At 47.9% G+C, this 22,847-nt stretch overlaps 1 protein-coding gene across 1 annotated transcript in view; it reads left to right on the forward strand.

Moving 5' to 3' along the window:
* fbln2 (fibulin 2) overlaps positions 1 to 22,847 on the forward strand; it is a 139,228-nt gene that overhangs the window by 99,928 nt on the left and 16,453 nt on the right. Inside the window, exons 7-10 of the mRNA XM_064967371.1 lie at positions 7,890 to 8,024; positions 12,390 to 12,527; positions 13,796 to 13,939; positions 22,337 to 22,465. Coding sequence (XP_064823443.1) covers positions 7,890 to 8,024; positions 12,390 to 12,527; positions 13,796 to 13,939; positions 22,337 to 22,465 — 546 coding nt within the window. The remainder of the gene's footprint in view (positions 1 to 7,889; positions 8,025 to 12,389; positions 12,528 to 13,795; positions 13,940 to 22,336; positions 22,466 to 22,847) is intronic.

Here is a 22,847-nt window from a genome sequence, read left to right on the forward strand (position 1 = left end):
CCCAGCTAGCTAACCACCCATCCACCCAGCTAGCTAACCACCCATCCACCTTGCTAACCACCCACCCACCCACCCAACTAGCTAACCACCCACTCACCCAGGTCAGTAGTAGACCAGTGTCAACATGACTGAGAAGACACATGACGTGGTAGTAGACCAGTGTCAACATGACTGAGAAGACACATGACCTGTTAGTAGACCAGTGTCAACATGACTGAGAAGACACATGACCTGGTAGTGGACCAGTGGCAACATGACTGAGAAGACACATGACCTGGTAGTGGACCAGTGTCAACATGACTGAGAAGACACATGACCTGGTAGTAGACCAGTGTCAACATGACTGAGAAGACACATGACGTGGTAGTAGACCAGTGTCAACATGACTGAGAAGACACATGACCTGGTAGTGGACCAGTGTCAACATGACTGAGAAGACACATGACCTGGTAGTAGACCAGTGTCAACATGACTGAGAAGACACATGACCTGGTAGTAGACCAGTGTCAACATGACTGAGAAGACACATGACCTGGTAGTAGACCAGTGTCAACATGACTGAGAAGACACATGACCTGGTAGTGTCCAGTCTCAACCTGACTGAGAAGACACATGACCTGGTAGTAGACCAGTGTCAACATGACTGAGAAGACACATGACCTGGTAGTAGACCAGTGTCAACATGACTGAGAAGACACATGACCTGGTAGTAGACCAGTGTCAACATGACTGAGAAGACACATGACCTGGTAGTGGACCAGTGTCAACATGACTGAGAAGACACATGACCTGGTAGTAGACCAGTGTCAACATGACTGAGAAGACACATGACCTGGTAGTAGACCAGTGTCAACATGACTGAGAAGACACATGACCTGGTAGTAGACCAGTGTCAACGTGACTGAGAAGACACATGACCTGGTAGTGTCCAGTCTCAACCTGACCGAGAAGACACATGACCTGGTAGTAGACCAGTGTCAACATGACTGAGAAGACACATGACCTGGTAGTAGACCAGTGTCAACATGACTGAGAAGACACATGACCTGGTAGTAGACCAGTGTCAACATGACTGAGAAGACACATGACCTGGTAGTGGACCAGTGTCAACATGACTGAGAAGACACATGACCTGGTAGTAGACCAGTGTCAACATGACTGAGAAGACACATGACGTGGTAGTAGACCAGTGTCAACATGACTGAGAAGACACATGACCTGGTAGTGGACCAGTGTCAACATGACTGAGAAGACACATGACCTGGTAGTAGACCAGTGTCAAACTGACTGAGAAGACACATGACCTGGTAGTAGACCAGTGGCAACATGACTGAGAAGACACATGACCTGGTAGTAGACCAGTGTCAACATGACTGAGAAGACACATGACCTGGTAGTAGACCAGTGTCAACATGACTGAGAGACACATGACGTGGTAGTAGACCAGTGTCAACATGACTGAGAAGACACATGACCTGGTAGTAGACCAGTGTCAACCAGACTGAGAAGACACATGACCTGGTAGTAGACCAGTGTCAACATGACTGAGAAGACACATGACCTGGTAGTAGACCAGTGTCAACATGACTGAGAAGACACATGACCTGGTAGTGGACCAGTGTCAACATGACTGAGAAGACACATGACCTGGTAGTAGACCAGTGTCAACATGACTGAGAAGACACATGACCTGGTAGTAGACCAGTGTCAACATGACTGAGAAGACACATGACCTGGTAGTAGACCAGTGTCAACGTGACTGAGAAGACACATGACCTGGTAGTGTCCAGTCTCAACCTGACTGAGAAGACACATGACCTGGTAGTAGACCAGTGTCAACATGACTGAGAAGACACATGACCTGGTAGTAGACCAGTGTCAACATGACTGAGAAGACACATGACCTGGTAGTAGACCAGTGTCAACATGACTGAGAAGACACATGACCTGGTAGTGGACCAGTGTCAACATGACTGAGAAGACACATGACCTGGTAGTAGACCAGTGTCAACATGACTGAGAAGACACATGACCTGGTAGTAGACCAGTGTCAACATGACTGAGAAGACACATGACCTGGTAGTAGACCAGTGTCAACGTGACTGAGAAGACACATGACCTGGTAGTGTCCAGTATCAACCTGACTGAGAAGACACATGACCTGGTAGTAGACCAGTGTCAACATGACTGAGAAGACACATGACCTGGTAGTAGACCAGTGTCAACATGACTGAGAAGACACATGACCTGGTAGTAGACCAGTGTCAACATGACTGAGAAGACACATGACCTGGTAGTAGACCAGTGTCAACATGACTGAGAAGACACATGACCTGGTAGTAGACCAGTGTCAACATGACTCAGAAGACACATGACCTGGTAGTAGACCAGTGTCAACATGACTGAGAAGACACATGACCTGGTAGTAGACCAGTGTCAACATGACTGAGAAGACACATGACCTGGTAGTAGACCAGTGTCAACCTGACTGAGAAGACACATGACCTGGTAGTAGACCAGTGGCAACATGACTGAGAAGACACATGACCTGGTAGTAGACCAGTGTCAACATGACTGAGAAGACACATGACCTGGTAGTAGACCAGTGTCAACATGACTGAGAGACACATGACGTGGTAGTAGACCAGTGTCAACATGACTGAGAAGACACATGACCTGGTAGTAGACCAGTGTCAACATGACTGAGAAGACACATGACCTGGTAGTGGACCAGTGTCAACATGACTGAGAAGACACATGACCTGGTAGTGGACCAGTGTCAACATGACTGAGAAGACACATGACCTGGTAGTGGACCAGTGTCAACATGACTGAGAAGACGCATGACGTGGTAGTAGACCAGTGTCAACATGACTGAGAAGACACATGACGTGGTAGTAGACCAGTGTCAACATGAGTGAGAAGACACATGACGTGGTATGAAAGACAAAACAAAATGGGAAATATTATCGACAGTACTTTGCACTTTTCACTGGCTGTCCCTAAGGTTGTGGCAAGAGGACACATCTGTCACGGCTTCATCTTTTATAGTTTCAAATTCTTTGAAAAGAAATGCTCTCTTAGGTCTGAGTATTTGTCACAGTAATAATAGGAAATGCAGCTCTGTCCTCTCTGTCTCTCCCTCTCCCCTGGAGCAGAGTGAGCACACCCTGTCCTCTCTGTCTCTCTCTGTCTCTCCCTCTCCCCTGGAGCAGAGTGAGCACACCCTGTCCTCTCTGTCCTCTCTGTCTCTCCCTCTCCCCTGGAGCAGAGTGAGCACACCCTGTCCTCTCTGTCCTCTCTGTCTCTCCCTCTCCCCTGGAGCAGGAGCCTGTCCTCTCTGTCTCTTCCTCTCCCCAGGAGCAGAGTGATCACAGCCTGTCCTCTCTGTCTCTTCCTCTCCCCAGGAGCAGAGTGAGCACACCCTGTCCTCTCTGTCTCTTCCTCTCCCCTGGAGCAGGAGCCTGTCCTCTCTGTCTCTTCCTCTCCCCTGGAGCAGAGTGATCACAGCCTGTCCTCTCTGTCTCTTCCTCTCCCCTGGAGCAGGAGCCTGTCCTCTCTGTCTCTTCCTCTCCCCAGGAGCAGAGTGAGCACACCCTGTCCTCTCTGTCTCTTCCTCTCCCCTGGAGCAGGAGCCTGTCCTCTCTGTCTCTTCCTCTCCCCTGGAGCAGAGTGATCACAGCCTGTCCTCTCTGTCTCTTCCTCTCCCCTGGAGCAGGAGCCTGTCCTCTCTGTCTCTTCCTCTCCCCTGGAGCAGAGTGAACACAGCCTGTCCTCTCTGTCTCTTCCTCTCCCCTGGAGCAGAGTGAGCACACCCTGTCCTCTCTGTCTCTTCCTCTCCCCAGGAGCAGAGTGAGCACACCCTGTCCTCTCTGTCTCTCTCTGTCTCTCCCTCTCCCCTGGAGCAGAGTGAGCACACCCTGTCCTCTCTGTCTCTTCCTCTCCCCTGGAGCAGGAGCCTGTCCTCTCTGTCTCTTCCTCTCCCCTGGAGCAGAGTGATCACAGCCTGTCCTCTCTGTCTCTCCCTCTCCCCTGGAGCAGGAGCCTGTCCTCTCTGTCTCTCCCTCTCCCCTGGAGCAGAGTGATCACAGCCTGTCCTCTCTGTCTCTCCCTCACCCTGGAGCAGGAGCCTGTCCTCTCTGTCTCTTCCTCTCCCCTGGAGCAGAGTGAGCACACCCTGTCCTCTCTGTCTCTTCCTCTCCCCTGGAGCAGGAGCCTGTCCTCTCTGTCTCTCCCTCTCCCCTGGAGCAGAGTGAGCACAGCCTGTCCTCTCTGTCTCTCCCTCTCCCCTGGAGCAGGAGCCTGTCCTCTCTGTCTCTCCCTCTCCCCTGGAGCAGGAGCCTGTCCTCTCTGTCTCTCCCTCTCCCCTGGAGCAGAGTGATCACAGCCTGTCCTCTCTGTCTCTCCCTCTCCCCTGGAGCAGGAGCCTGTCCTCTCTGTCTCTCCCTCTCCCCTGGAGCAGGAGCCTGTCCTCTCTGTCTCTCCCTCACCCCTGGAGCAGAATGATCACAGCCTGTCCTCTCTGTCTCTTCCTCTCCCCTGGAGCAGGAGCCTGTCCTCTCTGTCTCTTCCTCTCCCCTGGAGCAGAGTGATCACAGCCTGTCCTCTCTGTCTCTTCCTCTTCCCTGGAGCAGGAGCCTGTCCTCTCTGTCTCTTCCTCTCCCCTGGAGCAGAGTGAACACAGCCTGTCCTCTCTGTCTCTTCCTCTCCCCTGGAGCAGAGTGAGCACACCCTGTCCTCTCTGTCTCTTCCTCTCCCCAGGAGCAGAGTGAGCACACCCTGTCCTCTCTGTCTCTCTCTGTCTCTCCCTCTCCCCTGGAGCAGAGTGAGCACACCCTGTCCTCTCTGTCTCTCTCTGTCTCTTCCTCTCCCCTGGAGCAGGAGCCTGTCCTCTCTGTCTCTTCCTCTCCCCTGGAGCAGAGTGATCACAGCCTGTCCTCTCTGTCTCTCCCTCTCCCCTGGAGCAGGAGCCTGTCCTCTCTGTCTCTCCCTCTCCCCTGGAGCAGAGTGATCACAGCCTGTCCTCTCTGTCTCTCCCTCACCCTGGAGCAGGAGCCTGTCCTCTCTGTCTCTTCCTCTCCCCTGGAGCAGAGTGAGCACACCCTGTCCTCTCTGTCTCTTCCTCTCCCCTGGAGCAGGAGCCTGTCCTCTCTGTCTCTCCCTCTCCCCTGGAGCAGAGTGAGCACAGCCTGTCCTCTCTGTCTCTCCCTCTCCCCTGGAGCAGGAGCCTGTCCTCTCTGTCTCTCCCTCTCCCCTGGAGCAGGAGCCTGTCCTCTCTGTCTCTCCCTCTCCCCTGGAGCAGAGTGATCACAGCCTGTCCTCTCTGTCTCTCCCTCTCCCCTGGAGCAGGAGCCTGTCCTCTCTGTCTCTCCCTCTCCCCTGGAGCAGGAGCCTGTCCTCTCTGTCTCTCCCTCACCCCTGGAGCAGAGTGATCACAGCCTGTCCTCTCTGTCTCTTCCTCTCCCCTGGAGCAGGAGCCTGTCCTCTCTGTCTCTTCCTCTCCCCTGGAGCAGAGTGATCACAGCCTGTCCTCTCTGTCTCTCCCTCACCCCTGGAGCAGAGTGATCACAGCCTGTCCTCTCTGTCTCTTCCTCTCCCCTGGAGCAGAGTGATCACAGCCTGTCCTCTCTGTCTCTTCCTCTCCCCTGGAGCAGAGTGAGCACAGCCTGTCCTCTCTGTCTCTTCCTCTCCCCTGGAGCAGAGTGAGCACAGCCTGTCCTCTCTGTCTCTTCCTCTCCCCTGGAGCAGAGTGATCACAGCCTGTCCTCTCTGTCTCTTCCTCTCCCCTGGAGCAGAGTGATCACAGCCTGTCCTCTCTGTCTCTTCCTCTCCCCTGGAGCAGGAGCCTGTCCTCTCTGTCTCTCCCTCTCCCCTGGAGCAGGAGCCTGTCCTCTCTGTCTCTTCCTCTCCCCTGGAGCAGAGTGACCACAGCCTGTCCTCTCTGTCTCTCCCTCTCCCCTGGAGCAAAGTGAGCACAGCCTGTCCTCTCTGTCTCTTCCTCTCCCCTGGAGCAGGAGCCTGTCCTCTCTGTCTCTCCCTCTCCCCTGCAGCAGGAGCCTGTCCTCTCTGTCTCTTCCTCTCCCCTGGAGCAGGAGCCTGTCCTCTCTGTCTCTCCCTCTCCCCTGGAGCAGGAGCCTGTCCTCTCTGTCTCTCCCCTGGAGCAGGAGCCTGTCCTCTCTGTCTCTCCCTCTCCCCTGGAGCAGAGTGATCACAGCCTGTCCTCTCTGTCTCTCCCTCTCCCCTGGAGCAGAGTGATCACAGCCTGTCCTCTCTGTCTCTCCCTCTCCCCTGGAGCAGGAGCCTGTCCTCTCTGTCTCTCCCTCTCCCCTGGAGCAGAGTGATCACAGCCTGTCCTCAATGTCTCTCCCTCTCCCCTGGAGCAGAGTGAGCACAGCCTGTCCTCTCTGTCTCTCCCTCTCCCCTGGAGCAGAGTGATCACAGCCTGTCCTCTCTGTCTCTCCCTCTCCCCTGGAGCAGGAGCCTGTCCTCTCTGTCTCTCCCTCTCCCCTGGAGCAGAGTGATCAAAGCCTGTCCTCTCTGTCTCTCCCTCTCCCCTGGAGCAGAGTGATCACAGCCTGTCCTCTCTGTCTCTCCCCTGGAGCAGGAGCCTGTCCTCTCTGTCTCTCCCTCTCCCCTGGAGCAGAGTGAGCACACCCTGTCCTCTCTGTCTCTCCCTCTCCCCTGGAGCAGAGTGATCACAGCCTGTCCTCTCTGTCTCTTCCTCTCCCCTGGAGCAGAGTGAGCACACCCTGTCCTCTCTGGGCAGCCAGGTTTGTCTGTGATGACCGGTCTCTACAGCCAGACTGAGCTCACGGAGTCTGTACCAAGTCAATGTTTTCCCCAGTTTTCTATCAGTCACAGTGGTCAGATAGTCTGCCACCACATACTGTCTGAGCCAAATAGCATTGAAGTTTACTTAGATTTTTTGTGATGCCTTTCCAATGGGTGTTACATTTTTCTTTTTGTTTTGTGATGATTTGGTTGGGCCAGATTTTCTGAGTGCTTTTCTGAGGCTCTTTGGGTTGGTTTGGGTTGGTGAACTGAGCCTCAGAACCAGCTGGCTGAGTGCTGTCCTGAGGCTCTATGGGGTTGGTTTGGGTTGGTGAACTGAGCCTCAGAACCAGCTGTCTGAGTGCTGTCCTGAGGCTCTATGGGGTTGGTTTGGGTTGGTGAACTGAGCCTCAGAACCAGCTGTCTGAGTGCTGTCCTGAGGCTCTATGGGGTTGGTTTGGGTTGGTGAACTGGGCCTCAGAACCAGCTGGCTGAGGGGACTCTTCTCTTGTTTCTCTTGACATTGTAGAGCTGTGTGATGGAGTATTCTGGGGTCACTTATTTTTAGATGGTTGTAAAATGTGATGTCTCTTTTTTCTATCTGAATGTGGAGGTATTGGCCCCATTCTGCTCTACATGCATTATTTGGAGTTTTTCTTTGCACTTGCAATAAAGTCTTGCAAAACTCTGCATGCAGTATTTCAATTGGATGTGTGTCCCATTTGGTAAATTCATTGTTAGAGAGTGGACCCCATACTTCACTGCCATATAGAGCAACTGGTTCTAGAACTGATTGGAACATGTTGAGCCAGATTCTAATGTTCCCTTTAATGGCATAGAATGCTCTTCTTGCTTGGTCTCTCAGCTCATTCACAACCATGTGAAATCTACCTGTGTTGCTGATATTTAGTCCTAGATACAGTATGTGTAGTTTTTGGTGTGTTCTAATAGAACTGTGTCCAAATATAATTTGTCATCCTGATTTTCTCTCTCGCTCCCATTCTCTCTCTTTCTCTCCCTTTCTCTCTTTCTACATTTCTCTCTCTCTCTCTCTCTCTCTCTCTCATACTCTCTCTGTCCCTCACCCTCTCTCTCTCTCCCTCTCTAACCCCTAACAGATGTGAATGAGTGTGTGACCAGCACGCACAGTTGCCAGGCCAGTGAGCGCTGTGTGAACACCGTGGGATCGTTTGTGTGTGAGAGGACCGTCACTTGTCCTGCTGGCTTCCAGCTCAGGAACCAAGTCTGTGAGGGTGAGTTGGTCAACATCATCATCATTATAATTATGACGTAAAATTGGTTTGTTTTACTTAAGCTAATAAGTTAAATATAGTTCAATAAAAGTTCAATAAAAACAAATATATAGTCAAAGTTAAATTGAGTAAAATAATTGGTCTGATTTCTTTGCTCGACTACAGTAACAACATTAATACTTTGGATTGTGGGACGGTGAGATCACGTATTCACTAAAACGCCTCTCAACGTCATACCCTGTAGGTTTGTGTCTAAAGTGCTGGGAAAGTGGGCAAAATGGCAGTGTGAAATTGTACATGAGGTTACTAAAACAACTGGGTTAGATTTACACAATACATGTCCTATCTATATATATTTTATTTTATTTTACCTTTATTGTACTAGGCAAGTCAGTTAAGAACAAATTCTTATTTTCAATGACGGCCTAGGAACAGTGGGTTAACTGCCTGTTCAGGGGCAGAACGACAGATTTCTACGCCCCAGGGTAGCCTAGTGTATAGCCTAGTATATATATACCCACTAAGTAAATACATGTCCTATATATATATATATACCCTCTAAGTCAATACATGTCCTATATATATACAGTGCCTTGCGAAAGTATTCGGCCCCCTTGAACTTTGCGACCTTTTGCCACATTTCAGGCTTCAAACATAAAGATATAAAACTGTATATTTTTGGTAAGAATCAACAACAAGTGGGACACAAGTGGGACACAATCATGAAGTGGAATGATATTTCAAACTTTTTTAACAAATCAAAAACTGAAAAACTGAAAAATTGGGCGTGCAAAATTATTCAGCCCCATTAAGTTAATACTTTGTAGCGCCACCTTTTGCTGCGATTACAGCTGTAAGTCGCTTGGGGTATGTCTCTATCAGTTTTGCACATCGAGAGACTGACATTTTTTCCCATTCCTCCTTGCAAAACAGCTCGAGCTCAGTGAGGTTGGATAGACAGCATTTGTGAACAGCAGTTTTCAGATCTTTCCACAGATTCTCAATTGGATTCAGATCTGGACTTTGACTTGGCCATTCTAACACCTGGATATGTTTATTTTTGAACCATTCCATTGTAGATTTTGCTTTATGTTTTGGATCATTGTCTTGTTGGAAGACAAATCTCCGTCCCAGTCTCAGGTCTTTTGCAGACTCCATCAGGTTTTCTTCCAGATTGGTCCTGTATTTGGCTCCATCCATCTTCCCATCAATTTTAACCATCTTCCCTGTCCCTGCTGAAGAAAAGCAGGCCCAAACCATGATGCTGCCACCACCATGTTTGACAGTGGGGATGGTGTGTTCAGGGTGATGAGCTGTGTTGCTTTTACGCCAAACATAACGTTTTGCATTGTTGCCAAAAAGTTCAATTTTGGTTTCATCTGACCAGAGCACCTTCTTCCACATGTTTGGTGTGTCTCCCAGGTGGCTTGTGGCAAACGTTAAATGACACTTTTTATGGATATCTTTAATAAATGGCTTTCTTCTTGCCACTCTTCCATAAAGGCCAGATTTGTGCAATATACGACTGATTGTTGTCCTATGGACTCCCACCTCAGCTGTAGATCTCTGCAGTTCATCCAGAGTGATCATGGGCCTCTTGGCTGCATCTCTGATCAGTCTTCTCCTTGTATGAGCTGAAAGTTTAGAGGGACAGCCAGGTCTTGGTAGATTTGCAGTGGTCTGATACTCCTTCCATTTCAATATTATCGCTTGCATAGTGCTCCTTGGGATGTTTAAAGCTTGGGAAATATTTTTGTATCCAAATCCGACTTTAAACTTCTTCACAACAGTATCTCGGACCTGCCTGGTGTGTTCCTTGTTCTTCATGATGCTCTCTGCGCTTTTGACGGACCTCTGAGACTATCACATTGCAGGTGCATTTATACAGAGACTTGATTACACACAGGTGGATTGTATTTTTCAAAAAGTTGAATCGTTTAAAAAAATATATGTTTTATATGAGCAACTCAATCTAGACCAGTTTGCATATTTTAATGTTTGAACAGTGTTTCTTGCTGAAACAGTGTAAGATCACTAGCGTGCAGAAGAGGAAGAAGAGGTATGATGAAGATTTAAAGTGGGGACTTTTGCTTCACAAGCCCCACCTAATTAGGATTGTTGTATGGTTCCACTGGCATCGGTGTGATTGAGGAGTGGAACCCGGTGTGATTGAGGAGTGGAACCCGGTGTGGTTGAGGAGTGGAACCCGGTGTGGTTGAGGAGTGGAACCCGGTGTGGTTGAGGAGTGGAACCCGGTGTGGTTGAGGAGTGGAACCCGGTGTGGTTTAGGAGTGGAACCCGGTGTGGTTGAGGAGTGGAACCCGGTGTGGTTGAGGAGTGGAACCCGGTGTGGTTTAGGAGTGGAACCCGGTGTGGTTTAGGAGTGGAACCCGGTGTGGTTGAGGAGTGGAACCCGGTGTGGTTGAAGAGTGGAACCCGGTGTGGCTGAGGAGTGGAACCCGGTGTGGCTGAGGAGTGGAACCCGGTGTGGTTTAGGAGTGGAACCCGGTGTGGTTTAGGAGTGGAACCCGGTGTGGCTGAGGAGTGGAACCCGGTGTGGTTTAGGAGTGGAACCCGGTGTGGTTGAGGAGTGGAACCCGGTGTGGTTTAGGAGTGGAACCCGGTGTGGTTGAGGAGTGGAACCCGGTGTGGTTTAGGAGTGGAACCCGGTGTGGTTGAGGAGTGGAACCCGGTGTGGTTTAGGAGTGGAACCCGGTGTGGTTGAGGAGTGGAACCCGGTGTGGTTTAGGAGTGGAACCCGGTGTGGCTGAGGAGTGGAACCCAGTGTGGCTGAGGAGTGGAACCCAGTGTGGCTGAGGAGTGGAACCCAGTGTGGCTGAGGAGTGGAACCCGGTGTGGCTGAGGAGTGGAACCCAGTGTGGCTGAGGAGTGGAACCCAGTGTGGCTGAGGAGTGGAACCCGGTGTGGCTGAGGAGTGGAACCCGGTGTGGTTGAGGAGTGGAACCCAGTGTGGTTCAGGAGTGGAACCCTGTGTGGTTGTCTGCTGCAATAACACATCCATGACAAGGACCTAAGAGTTGTGCCAGATGCCGTTCTGCACACTGCTGTGGTTCTGAGGCGTATCTGCCTTTTTGTGGCCTGCCTGTTAGCTTGCCAATCTTCTCTTTGACCTCTCTCATCAACGAGCTGTTTTCTCCCACAGGCCGCTGACTGGATGTTTTTTGTTGCTCATTTCTCTGTAAACCCGAGACGTAAAAATCCCAAGAGGCAGGACATTTCTGAGACACTGGAACCGGCAACCATGGAACAGTAACTGAATGCCTCGATGCCTGTCTGCCTGCTTTATATAGCAAGCCACGGCCACATGACTCACTGTCTATAGGAGTAGTGTACCTAATGAACTGACAACCGAGTGTATATTTCCACACTGAAGTTGAAATTATACTGTGAAATTGTAAAAATGATGATAATGCCCTTTTAGTGTAAGAGCTGATTGAAAAGACCGCCAGAAATGTTAGCTTTTTTTGGTGGGATGGAGTTTTGGCCTGCCTGGTGACATCAGATGTTGAATTAGTAAATAGACCAATAAGAAAGAGTTCCAAACCTATCTGCCACAACAGCTAGTTTTCCCCTCCTAGCAAAATCATTTTTTGAGAAATTGCTCACAGGAAGGTACTTAATTGATATCCAGAAATGATTTGATCTTGAGATACAAATGGCTGCATTGGACCTTGGCTGCTGTGACATTTTAAGGCAGTCATGTCTCCTCAGAAGGGTTACATGCTGCTGAATTAACTGTCTAAGGGGCAAATCCTAACTAATTTTCACTTAGTCATGCATTGATGTCATTTGTAAACTTAATTTGAAATGGAGATTCAGCCCTAAATGATCTTGTCTCGTCTCCTCTCCTCCAGATATTGATGAGTGTATGGTGTCTCCTCTCCTCCAGATATTGATGAGTGTATGGTGTCTCCTCTCCTCCAGATATTGATGAGTGTATGGTGTCTCCTCTCCTCCAGATATTGATGAGTGTATGGTGTCTCCTCTCCTCCAGATATTGATGAGTGTATGGTGTCTCCTCTCCTCCAGATATTGATGAGTGTATGGTGTCTCCTCTCCTCCAGATATTGATGAGTGTATGGTGTCTCCTCTCCTCCAGATATTGATGAGTGTATGGTGTCTCCTCTCCTCCAGATATTGATGAGTGTATGGTGTCTCCTCTCCTCCAGATATTGATGAGTGTATGGTGTCTCCTCTCCTCCAGATATTGATGAGTGTATGGTGTCTCCTCTCCTCCAGATATTGATGAGTGTATGGTGTCTCCTCTCCTCCAGATATTGATGAGTGTATGGTGTCTCCTCTCCTCCAGATATTGATGAGTGTATGGTGTCTCCTCTCCTCCAGATATTGATGAGTGTATGGTGCGCAGCCACAACTGTGGTCAAAGGTTTGAGTGTGAGAACACGGAGGGCTCCTTCCTGTGTAACCCTAAACAGAGATGTCTCACCGGCTTCACCCAGGACTCACATGGAAACTGCATTGGTAAGCCATCACATCTGATTCAGGGTCAGAAGCCTGCTATTCTCCTAATGGTTGAGATTATGTGTTGGTGCTTGGGGATTTGATCCTAGATGTGTGGTTAGGGGCAACAGAAATGTCTCACTGGATTCACTCAGGGTACGTGGAAACTGAATCGGTGAGAGAGACCTCTAATGACTCCAAGTGGACATACAGTGAACTACATTGTGTCTGTTGGATTGAACCCACCCTCCCTCTCTCCCCACCCTCCCCTGTCTCTCCCCACCCTACCTGTCTCTCCCCCTCTATACCCACCCTCTCTCTCTCTTTCTCCCCACCCCTCCCCCCTCTCTTCCCTCCCTCCCCACCCTCCTCTCCCTCTCCCCCTCTCTCTCCCCACCATCCTCCTCTCTCTCCCCACCCTCCCTCTCTCTCTCCCCACCCTCCCTCTCTCTCTCTCCCCACCCTCCCCTCTCTCTCTCTCCCCACCCTACCTCTCTCTCTCTCCCCACCCTCCCTCTCTCTCTCTCTCCCCACCCTCCCTCTCTCTCCCCCTCCCTCCCTCTCTTCCCCCACCCACCCTCCCTCCCTCCCACTCTCCTCTCTCTCACCCCCTCTCTCTCCCCACCCACCCTCCCTCCCTACCCTCCTCTCCCTCTCCCCCTCTCTCTCCCCACCATCCCCCTCTCTCTCCCCACCCTCCCTCTCTCTCTCCCCACCCTACCCTCTCTCTCTCTCTCTCCCCACCCTCCCTCTCTCTCCCCTCCCTCTCTCTCCCCACCCACCCTCCCTCCCTCCCACTTTCCTCTCTCTCTCCCCCCTCTCTCTCCCCACCCTCCCTCTCTCTCTCCCCACCCTCCTCTCGCTCTCTCCACCCTCCCTCTCTCATCCCACCCTCCCTCTCTCTTCCCACCCCCCTCTTCCCACCCTCCCCCTCTCCCCACCCTTCCCCCTCTCTCCCCACCCTCCCCCTATACCCCCACCCTGCCCCTCTACCCCCACCCTGCCTCTCTCCCCAATCCCACTCCCCCTATCTCTCCGTGTCCCTCCCTCTCTCTTCCCACCCCCCCTCTTCCCACCCTCCCCCCCCTCTCCCCACCCTTCCCCCTCTCTCCCCACCCTCCCCCCTCTACCCCCACCCTGCCTCTCTCCCCAACCCCACTCCCCCTATCTCTCCGTGTCCCCTCTCTCTCTCTTCCCCCCTCTCTCCCCACCCTCCCTCTCTCTCCCCACCCTCTCTCTCTCTCCCCACCCTCCCTCTCTCTTCCTCCCTCCTCTCTCTCTCCCTCCAGATATTAATGAGTGCAGTAGTCTATCTGATCCTTGCAGTGCTGGTTTTCACTGTATCAACACTGTGGGCTCCTATACCTGTCAGAGGAAGGTTATCATGTGTAGTCAGGGATACCACTCCAGCCCTGATGGAACACGCTGCATCGGTAAGTTATGGTATGGTGAGTTGTGTGGTGTGGTGATGTGTGATTGGTTACGTGGTGTCACCAACCGGTTGATCTTGTCGATCACCAAAAATGTCTTTAAAAAACAATAAAGCCTTGCATTCCTATTTTTGTTATTTGTTTCGTGCTGTTGGCGGTAGGTGCACTTGATTCAACAGCCCTGGTGCTGTTGGCGGTAGGTGCACTTGAATCAACAGCCCTGGTGCTGTTGTCGGTAGGTGCACTTGATTCAACAGCCCTGGTGCTGTTGGCGGTAGGTGCACTTGATTCAACAGCCTTGGTGCTGTTGGCGGTAGGTGCACTTGATTCAACAGCCCTGGTGCTGTTGGCGGTAGGTGCACTTGATTCAACAGCCCTGTTGATGGGAGGTGCACTTGATTCAGCAGCCCTGGTGCTGTTGGCGGTAGGTGCACTTGATTCAACAGCCCTGGTGCTGTTGGCGGTAGGTGCACTTGAATCAACAGCCCTGGTGCTGTTGTCGGTAGGTGCACTTGATTCAACAGCCCTGGTGCTGTTGGCGGTAGGTGCACTTGATTCAACAGCCTTGGTGCTGTTGGCGGTAGGTGCACTTGATTCAACAGCCCTGGTGCTGTTGGCGGTAGGTGCACTTGATTCAACAGCCCTGTTGATGGGAGGTGCACTTGATTCAGCAGCCCTGGTGCTGTTGGCGGTAGGTGCACTTGATTCAACAGCCCTGTTGATGGGAGGTGCACTTGATTCAACAGCCCTGGTGCTGTTGGCGGTAGGTGCACTTGATTCAACAGCCTTGGTGCTGTTGGCGGTAGGTGCACTTGATTCAACAGCCCTGGTGCTGTTGGCGGTAGGTGCACTTGATTCAACAGCCCTGTTGATGGGAGGTGCACTTGATTCAGCAGCCCTGTTGATGGGAGGTGCACTTGATTCAGCAGCCCTGTTGATGGGAGGTGCACTTGATTCAGCAGCCCTGTTGATGGGAGGTGCACTTGATTCAGCAGCCCTGTTGATGGGAGGTGCACTTGATTCAGCAGCCCTGTTGATGGGAGTTGCACTTGATTCAGCAGCCCTGTTGATGGGAGGTGCACTTGATTCAGCAGCCCTGTTGATGGGAGGTGCACTTGATTCAGCAGCCCTGTTGATGGGAGGTGCACTTGATTCAACAGCCCTGGTGCTGTTGGCGGTAGGTGCACTTGATTCAACAGCCCTGTTGATGGGAGGTGCACTTGATTCAGCAGCCCTGTTGATGGGAGGTGCACTTGATTCAGCAGCCCTGTTGATGGGAGGTGCACTTGATTCAGCAGCCCTGTTGATGGGAGGTGCACTTGATTCAGCAGCCCTGTTGATGGGAGGTACACTTGATTCAGCAGCCCTGTTGATGGGAGGTGCACTTGATTCAGCAGCCCTGTTGATGGGAGGTGCACTTGATTCAGCAGCCCTGGCATCGGGAAGGAACAGTGTTCCCATTTTGAATAATTTCATGTGTCTGAAGGTAGAATTCCGCTTACCCGGCAGGCCCAGAGAGCCAATCAAGTTCACCTACAGGCCTACAGCTGGCCAATTAGATATCTCAGATCACGGTGTCTGTACAGTTTCCTTGACCCATATATCGTAAAAAGAAGCATCGAACACACAGCAAAGTTGATACTGTGAGATTTCAACACTTTTAAAGCCTTGACAAGATATTCAAAAAATACTCATAAAAACAGCAGCTCTTTGCTGTAAGTTTATGTTAAAGTAGTTATTCAATACTGTCAACACTGTTCAACACTTTTATTAGCCATAAACTGCCTTCTCCCTACTTCCACTCACACTACATCCAGCACTGCAGCTGTAATGGACGAGTCTTGTGAAGAGTTTTGATAAGTTTGCCTTTTTATTTTTAGAGTATAGTAAAATGTATGGACACAAGGAGTCAGGCGCAGGAGAGCTGCGATGCGTGGACAAGGTATTTCATTCAAGAAAACACCAGTATAAACGCAATACTATGGTGCTGGAAAAATACCGATACCACAAAATAAACAGCGTAAACAATAGCCGGTAACAATAATACCAGACATCAGATACAGTACAACAAACATGGGGGAAACCAGAGGGTTACATGATGAACATGTAATGGGGGAAACCAGAGGGTTACATAATGAACATGTAATGGGGGAAACCAGAGGGTTACATAATGAACATGTAATGGGGGAAACCAGAGGGTTACATAATGAACATGTAATGGGGGAAACCAGAGGGTTACATAATGAACATGTAATGGGGGAAACCAGAGGGTTACATAATGAACATGTAATGGGGGAAACCAGAGGGTTACATAATGAACATGTAATGGGGGAAACCAGAGGGTTACATAATGAACATGTAATGGGGGAAACCAGAGGGTTACATAATGAACATGTAATGGGGGAAACTAGGTGTGTAAAGAAACAACGACAAAACAAATGGAAAATGAAAAGTGGATCGGTGATGGCTAGAAGGCCGGTGACGTCGACCGCCGAACGCCGCTCGCACAAGGACCAGCTCCGGTGGAAGTCGTGACAGTGTGTGTGTGCCGATGTTTGTTGCTTTACAGTCCCTGCTGTTCCAGGTATTTTTTTATCTGTTTTTTAAAATCTAATTTTACTGCTTGTGTCAGTTAATTGACGTGGAATTGAGTTCCATTTAGTCATGGCTCTATGAAGTAGTGTGCGCCTCCCACAGTCTGTTCTATACTTGGGACAGTGAAGAGACCTCTGGTGGCATGTCTTGCGGGGTGTGCATGGGTATCCGAGCTGTTTGCCAGTAGTTTCGACCGATTATGATTTTTCAACGCCGATACTGATACCGATTATTGGAGGACCAAAAAAAGCCGATACCGATTAATCGGCCGATTTGTATTTATTTATTTGTAATAATGACAATTACAACAATACTGAATGAACACCTATTTTAACTTAATATAAAACATTAATAAAATCAATTTAGCCTCAAGTAAATAATGAAACATGTTCAATTTGGTTTAAATAATGCAAAAACAAAGTGTTGGAGAAGAAAGTAAAAGTGCAATATGTGCCATGTAAGAAAGCTAACGTTTCAGTTCCTTGCTCAGAACATGAGAATATATGAAAGCTGGTGGTTCCTTTTAACATGAGTCTTCAATATTCCCAGGTAAGAAGTTCTAGGTTGTAGGAATTATAGGACTATTTCCCTCTATACCATTTGTATTTCATATACCTTTGACTATTGGATGTTCTTATAGGCACTTTAGTATTGCCAGTGTAACAGTATAGCGTCCGTCCCTCTCCTCGCCCCTACCTGGGCTTAAACCAGGAACACAACGACAACAGCCACCATCGAAGCAGCGTTACCCATGCAGAGCAAGGGGAACAACTACTAGAAGGCTCAGAGCGAGTGACGTTTGAAAAGCTATTAGCGCGCGCTAACTAGCTAGCCATTTCACTTCGGTTACACCAGCCTCATTTCGGGAGTTGATAGGCTTGAAGTCATAAACAGCGCAATGCTTGATGCACAACAAAGAGCTGCTGGCAAAACGCATGAAAGTAGCCAATATGCAGGGATAATGTACTGGGTCTATAGCCTACTGAGCATAGCCAATATGCAGGGATAATGTATTGGGTCTATAGCCTACTGAGCATAGCCAATATGCAGTGATAATGTATTGGGCCTACTGAGCATAGCCAATATGCAGTGATAATGTATTGTTTCTATAGCCTACTGAGCATAGCCAATATGCAGGGATAATGTTTTGGGCCTACTGAGCATAGCCAATATGCAGTGATACTGTATTGTTTCTATAGCCTACTGAGCATAGCCAATATTCAGGGATAATGTATTGGGCCTATAGCCTACTGTGCATAGCCAATATGCAGGGATAATGTATTGGGTCTATAGCCTACTGAGCATAGCCAATATGCAGTGATAATATATTGGGCCTATAGCCTACTGAGTATAGCCAATATGCAGGGATAATGTACTGGGTCTATAGCCTACTGAGTATAGCCAATATGCAGGGATAATGTATTAGGCCTATAGCCTACTGAGTATAGCCAATATGCAGTGATAATGTATTGTTTCTATAGCCTACTGTGCATAGCCAATATGCAGTGATAATGTATTGTTTCTATAGCCTACTGTGCATAGCCAATATGCAGTGATAATGTATTGTTTCTATAGCCTACTGTGCATAGCCAATATGCAGTGATAATGTACTGGGTCTATAGCCTACTGAGTATAGCCAATATGCAGGGATAATGTATTGGGCCTATAGCCAACTGAGCATAGCCAATATGCAGTGATAATGTATTATTTCTATAGCCTACTGAGCATAGCCAATATGCAGGGATAATGTATTGGGCCTACTGAGCATAGCCAATATGCAGTGATAATGTATTGTTTCTATAGCCTACTGAGCATAACCAATATCCAGGGATAATGTATTGGGCCTATAGCCTACTGAGTATAGCCAATATGCAGGGATAATGTATTGGGTCTATAACCTACTGAGTATAGCCAATACGCAGTGATAATGTAATGTATTGGGCCTATAGCCTACTGAGTATAGCCAATATGCAGTGATAATGTATTGTTTCTATAGCCTACTGAGCATAGCCAATATGCAGTGATAATGTATTGTTTCTATAGCCTACTGAGCATAACCAATATCCAGGGATAATGTATTGGGCCTATAGCCTACTGAGTATAGCCAATATGCAGGGATAATGTATTGGGTCTATAACCTACTGAGTATAGCCAATACGCAGTGATAATGTAATGTATTGGGCCTATAGCCTACTGAGTATAGCCAATATGCAGTGATAATGTATTGTTTATATAGCCTACTGAGTATAGCCAATATGCAGTGATAATGTATTGTTTCTATAGCCTACTGAGTATAGCCAATATGCAGGGATAATGTATTGGGCCTACTGAGCATAGCCAATATGCAGTGATAATGTATTGTTTCTCTAGCCTACTGAGCATAACCAATATCCAGGGATAATGTATTGGGCCTATAGCCTACTGAGTATAGCCAATATGCAGGGATAATGTATTGGGTCTATAACCTACTGAGTATAGCCAATACGCAGTGATAATGTAATGTATTGGGCCTATAGCCTACTGAGTATAGCCAATATGCAGTGATAATGTATTGTTTCTATAGCCTACTGAGCATAGCCAATATGCAGTGATAATGTATTGTTTCTATAGCCTACTGTGCATAACCAATATGCAGTGATAATGTACTGGGTCTATAGCCTACTGAGTATAGCCAATATGCAGGGATAATGTATTGGGTCTATAACCTACTGAGCATAGCCAATATGCAGGGATAATGTATTGGGTCTATAGCCTACTGAGCATAGCCAATATGCAGGGATAATGTATTGGGTCTATAGCCTACTGAGCATAGCCAATATGCAGGGATAATGTATTGGGTCTATAGCCTACTGAGCATAGCCAATATGCAGGGATAATGTATTGGGTCTATAGCCTACTGAGCATAGCCAATATGCAGTGATAATGTATTGTTTCTATAGCCTACTGAGCATAGCCAATATGCAGTGATAATGTATTGTTTCTATAGCCTACTGTGCATAGCCAATATGCAGTGATAATGTATTGTTTCTATAGCCTACTGTGCATAGCCAATATGCAGTGATAATGTACTGGGTCTATAGCCTACTGAGTATAGCCAATATGCAGGGATAATGTATTGGGTCTATAACCTACTGAGCATAGCCAATATGCAGGTATAATGTATTGGGTCTATAGCCTACTGAGTATAGCCAATATGCAGGGATAATGTATTGGGCCTATAGCCAACTGAGCATAGCCAATATGCAGTGATAATGTAGTATTTCTATAGCCTACTGAGCATAGCCAATATGCAGGGATAATGTATTGGGCCTACTGAGCATAGCCAATATGCAGTGATAATGTATTGTTTCTATAGCCTACTGAGCATAACCAATATCCAGGGATAATGTATTGGGCCTATAGCCTACTGAGTATAGCCAATATGCAGGGATAATGTATTGGGTCTATAACCTACTGAGTATAGCCAATACACAGTGATAATGTAATGTATTGGGCCTATAGCCTACTGAGTATAGCCAATATGCAGTGATAATGTATTGTTTCTATAGCCTACTGAGCATAGCCAATATGCAGTGATATTGTATTGTTTCTATAGCCTACTGAGCATAACCAATATCCAGGGATAATGTATTGGGCCTATAGCCTACTGAGTATAGTCAATATGCAGGGATAATGTATTGGGTCTATAACCTACTGAGTATAGCCAATACGCAGTGATAATGTAATGTATTGGGCCTATAGCCTACTGAGTATAGCCAATATGCAGTGATAATGTATTGTTTCTATAGCCTACTGAGTATAGCCAATATGCAGTGATAATGTATTGTTTCTATAGCCTACTGAGTATAGCCAATATGCAGGGATAATGTATTGGGCCTACTGAGCATAGCCAATATGCAGTGATAATGTATTGTTTCTATAGCCTACTGAGCATAGCCAATATTCAGGGATAATGTATTGGGTCTATAGCCTACTGAGTATAGCCAATATGCAGGGATAATGTATTGGGCCTATAGCCTACTGAGTATAGCCAATATGCAGTGATAATGTATTGTTTCTATAGCCTACAGAGTATAGCCAATGTGCAGGGATAATGTATTGGGCCTACTGAGCATAGCCAATATGCAGTGATAATGTATTGTTTCTATAGCCTACTGAGCATAACCAATATCCAGGGATAATGTATTGGGCCTATTGCCTACTGAGTATAGCCAATATGCAGGGATAATGTATTGGGTCTATAACCTACTGAGTATAGCCAATACGCAGTGATAATGTAATGTATTGGGCCTATCGCCAATATGCAGTGATAATGTATTGTTTCTATAGCCTACTGAGCATAGCCAATATGCAGTGATAATGTATTGTTTCTATAGCCTACTGTGCATAGCCAATATGCAGTGATAATGTATTGTTTCTATAGCCTACTGTGCATAGCCAATATGCAGGGATAATGTACTGGGTCTATAGCCTACTGAGCATAGCCAATATGCAGGGATAATGTACTGGGCCTACTGAGCATAGCCAATATGCAGGGATAATGTATTGGGTCTATAACCTATTGAGCATAGCCAATATGCAGGGATAATGTATTGGGTCTATAACCTACTGAGCATAGCCAATATGCAGGGATAATGTATTGTTTCTATAACCTACTGAGTATAGCCAATATGCAGGGATAATGTATTGTTTCTATAGCCTACTGTGCATAGCCAATATGCAGGGATAATGTATTGGGTCTATAACCTACTGAGTATAGCCAATATGCAGGGATAATGTATTGTTTCTATAGCCTACTGAGTATAGCCAATATGCAGGGATAATGTCCTGGGCCTATAGCCTACTGAGTATAGCCAATATGCAGGGATAATGTATTGGGCCTATAGCCTACTGAGCATAGCCAATATGCAGTGATAATGTATTGTTTCTATAGCCTACTGAGCATAGCCAATATGCAGGGATAATGTATTGGGCCTACTGAGCATAGCCAATATGCAGTGATAATGTATTGTTTCTATAGCCTACTGAGTATAGCCAATATGCAGGGATAATGTATTGGGCCTATAGCCTACTACTGTACAAACCTCATTGCTACAGAACTGTTTTTAATTGGTTAATGTTGCATAGGCTTACATTTTTTTAAGTCATGTTAATAAAATATCAGAGTGGTAGATCTCGGCATGCATTTTGACTCAGAAAGAGGTCTTGACTCAGAAAAGGTTGGTGACCACTGCCATAACCAGACCTGGCTCTCGAGAGAAGACAGGCTGTGTTCACTGCCCACAGAATGAGGTGGAAACTGAGCTGCACTTCCTAACCTCCTGCCAAACGTATGACCATATTAGACACACATATTTCCCTCAGATTACACAGACCCACAAAGAATTTGAAAAAACAAATCCAATTTGGATAAACTCCCATATCTATTATGTGAAATACCAGTGTGCAATCACAGCAGCATGATGTGTGACCTGTTGCCAGGGCAACCAGAACAAACACCATTATAAATGCAACCTATATTCCTCTGTTTATTTATCTTCTCTTTCGTACTGCAACTCGTTGCACATTGTTACAGCACTGTACAAAGACAACAATACAGTATATCATTTGAAATGCCTCTCTTGTGAGAGAAATATTCTGTTTTCATTTGTTATTGTTGTTTTTGTTTATTGCTTATTTGACCTGCTTTGTAAACATATGTATGACATGCCAATAAAGCCCTTCGAATTGAGAGACAAAGACAAATACAGAGAGAAAGAGAGAGCAGTGTCAGTTCCTGAAGTGATGCCTCTCTTCCCTGGGTAGATGTGGATGAATGTCAGACAGGTAACCATGGGTGTGGTGAGGGCCAGATCTGCCATAACCTCCCTGGTAGCTACCGCTGTGACTGTCAAACAGGCTACCTGTACGATGCACTACGCCAGGTCTGCAGCGGTAGGTAACACGCACTCACTCACTCACTTACTCACTCACTCACTCACTCACTCACAAATGCACGCACTCACTCACTCACTCACTCACTCACTCACTCACAAATGCACGCACTCACTCACTCACTCACAAATGCACGCACTCACTCACTCACAAATGCACGCACCCACTCACTCACTCACTCACAAATGCACGCACCCACTCACTCACTCACAAATGCACGCACGCACGCACGCACTCACTCACTCACTCACAAATGCACGCACCCACTCACTCACTCACTCACTCACAAATGCATGCACCCACTCACTCACTCACTCACAAATGCACGCACGCACTCACTCACGCACTCACTCACTCACAAATGCACGCACCCACTCACTCA

Source organism: Oncorhynchus masou, chromosome 6 (assembly GCF_036934945.1).
Source record: "Oncorhynchus masou masou isolate Uvic2021 chromosome 6, UVic_Omas_1.1, whole genome shotgun sequence".
NCBI classification, from domain to species: domain Eukaryota; kingdom Metazoa; phylum Chordata; class Actinopteri; order Salmoniformes; family Salmonidae; genus Oncorhynchus; species Oncorhynchus masou.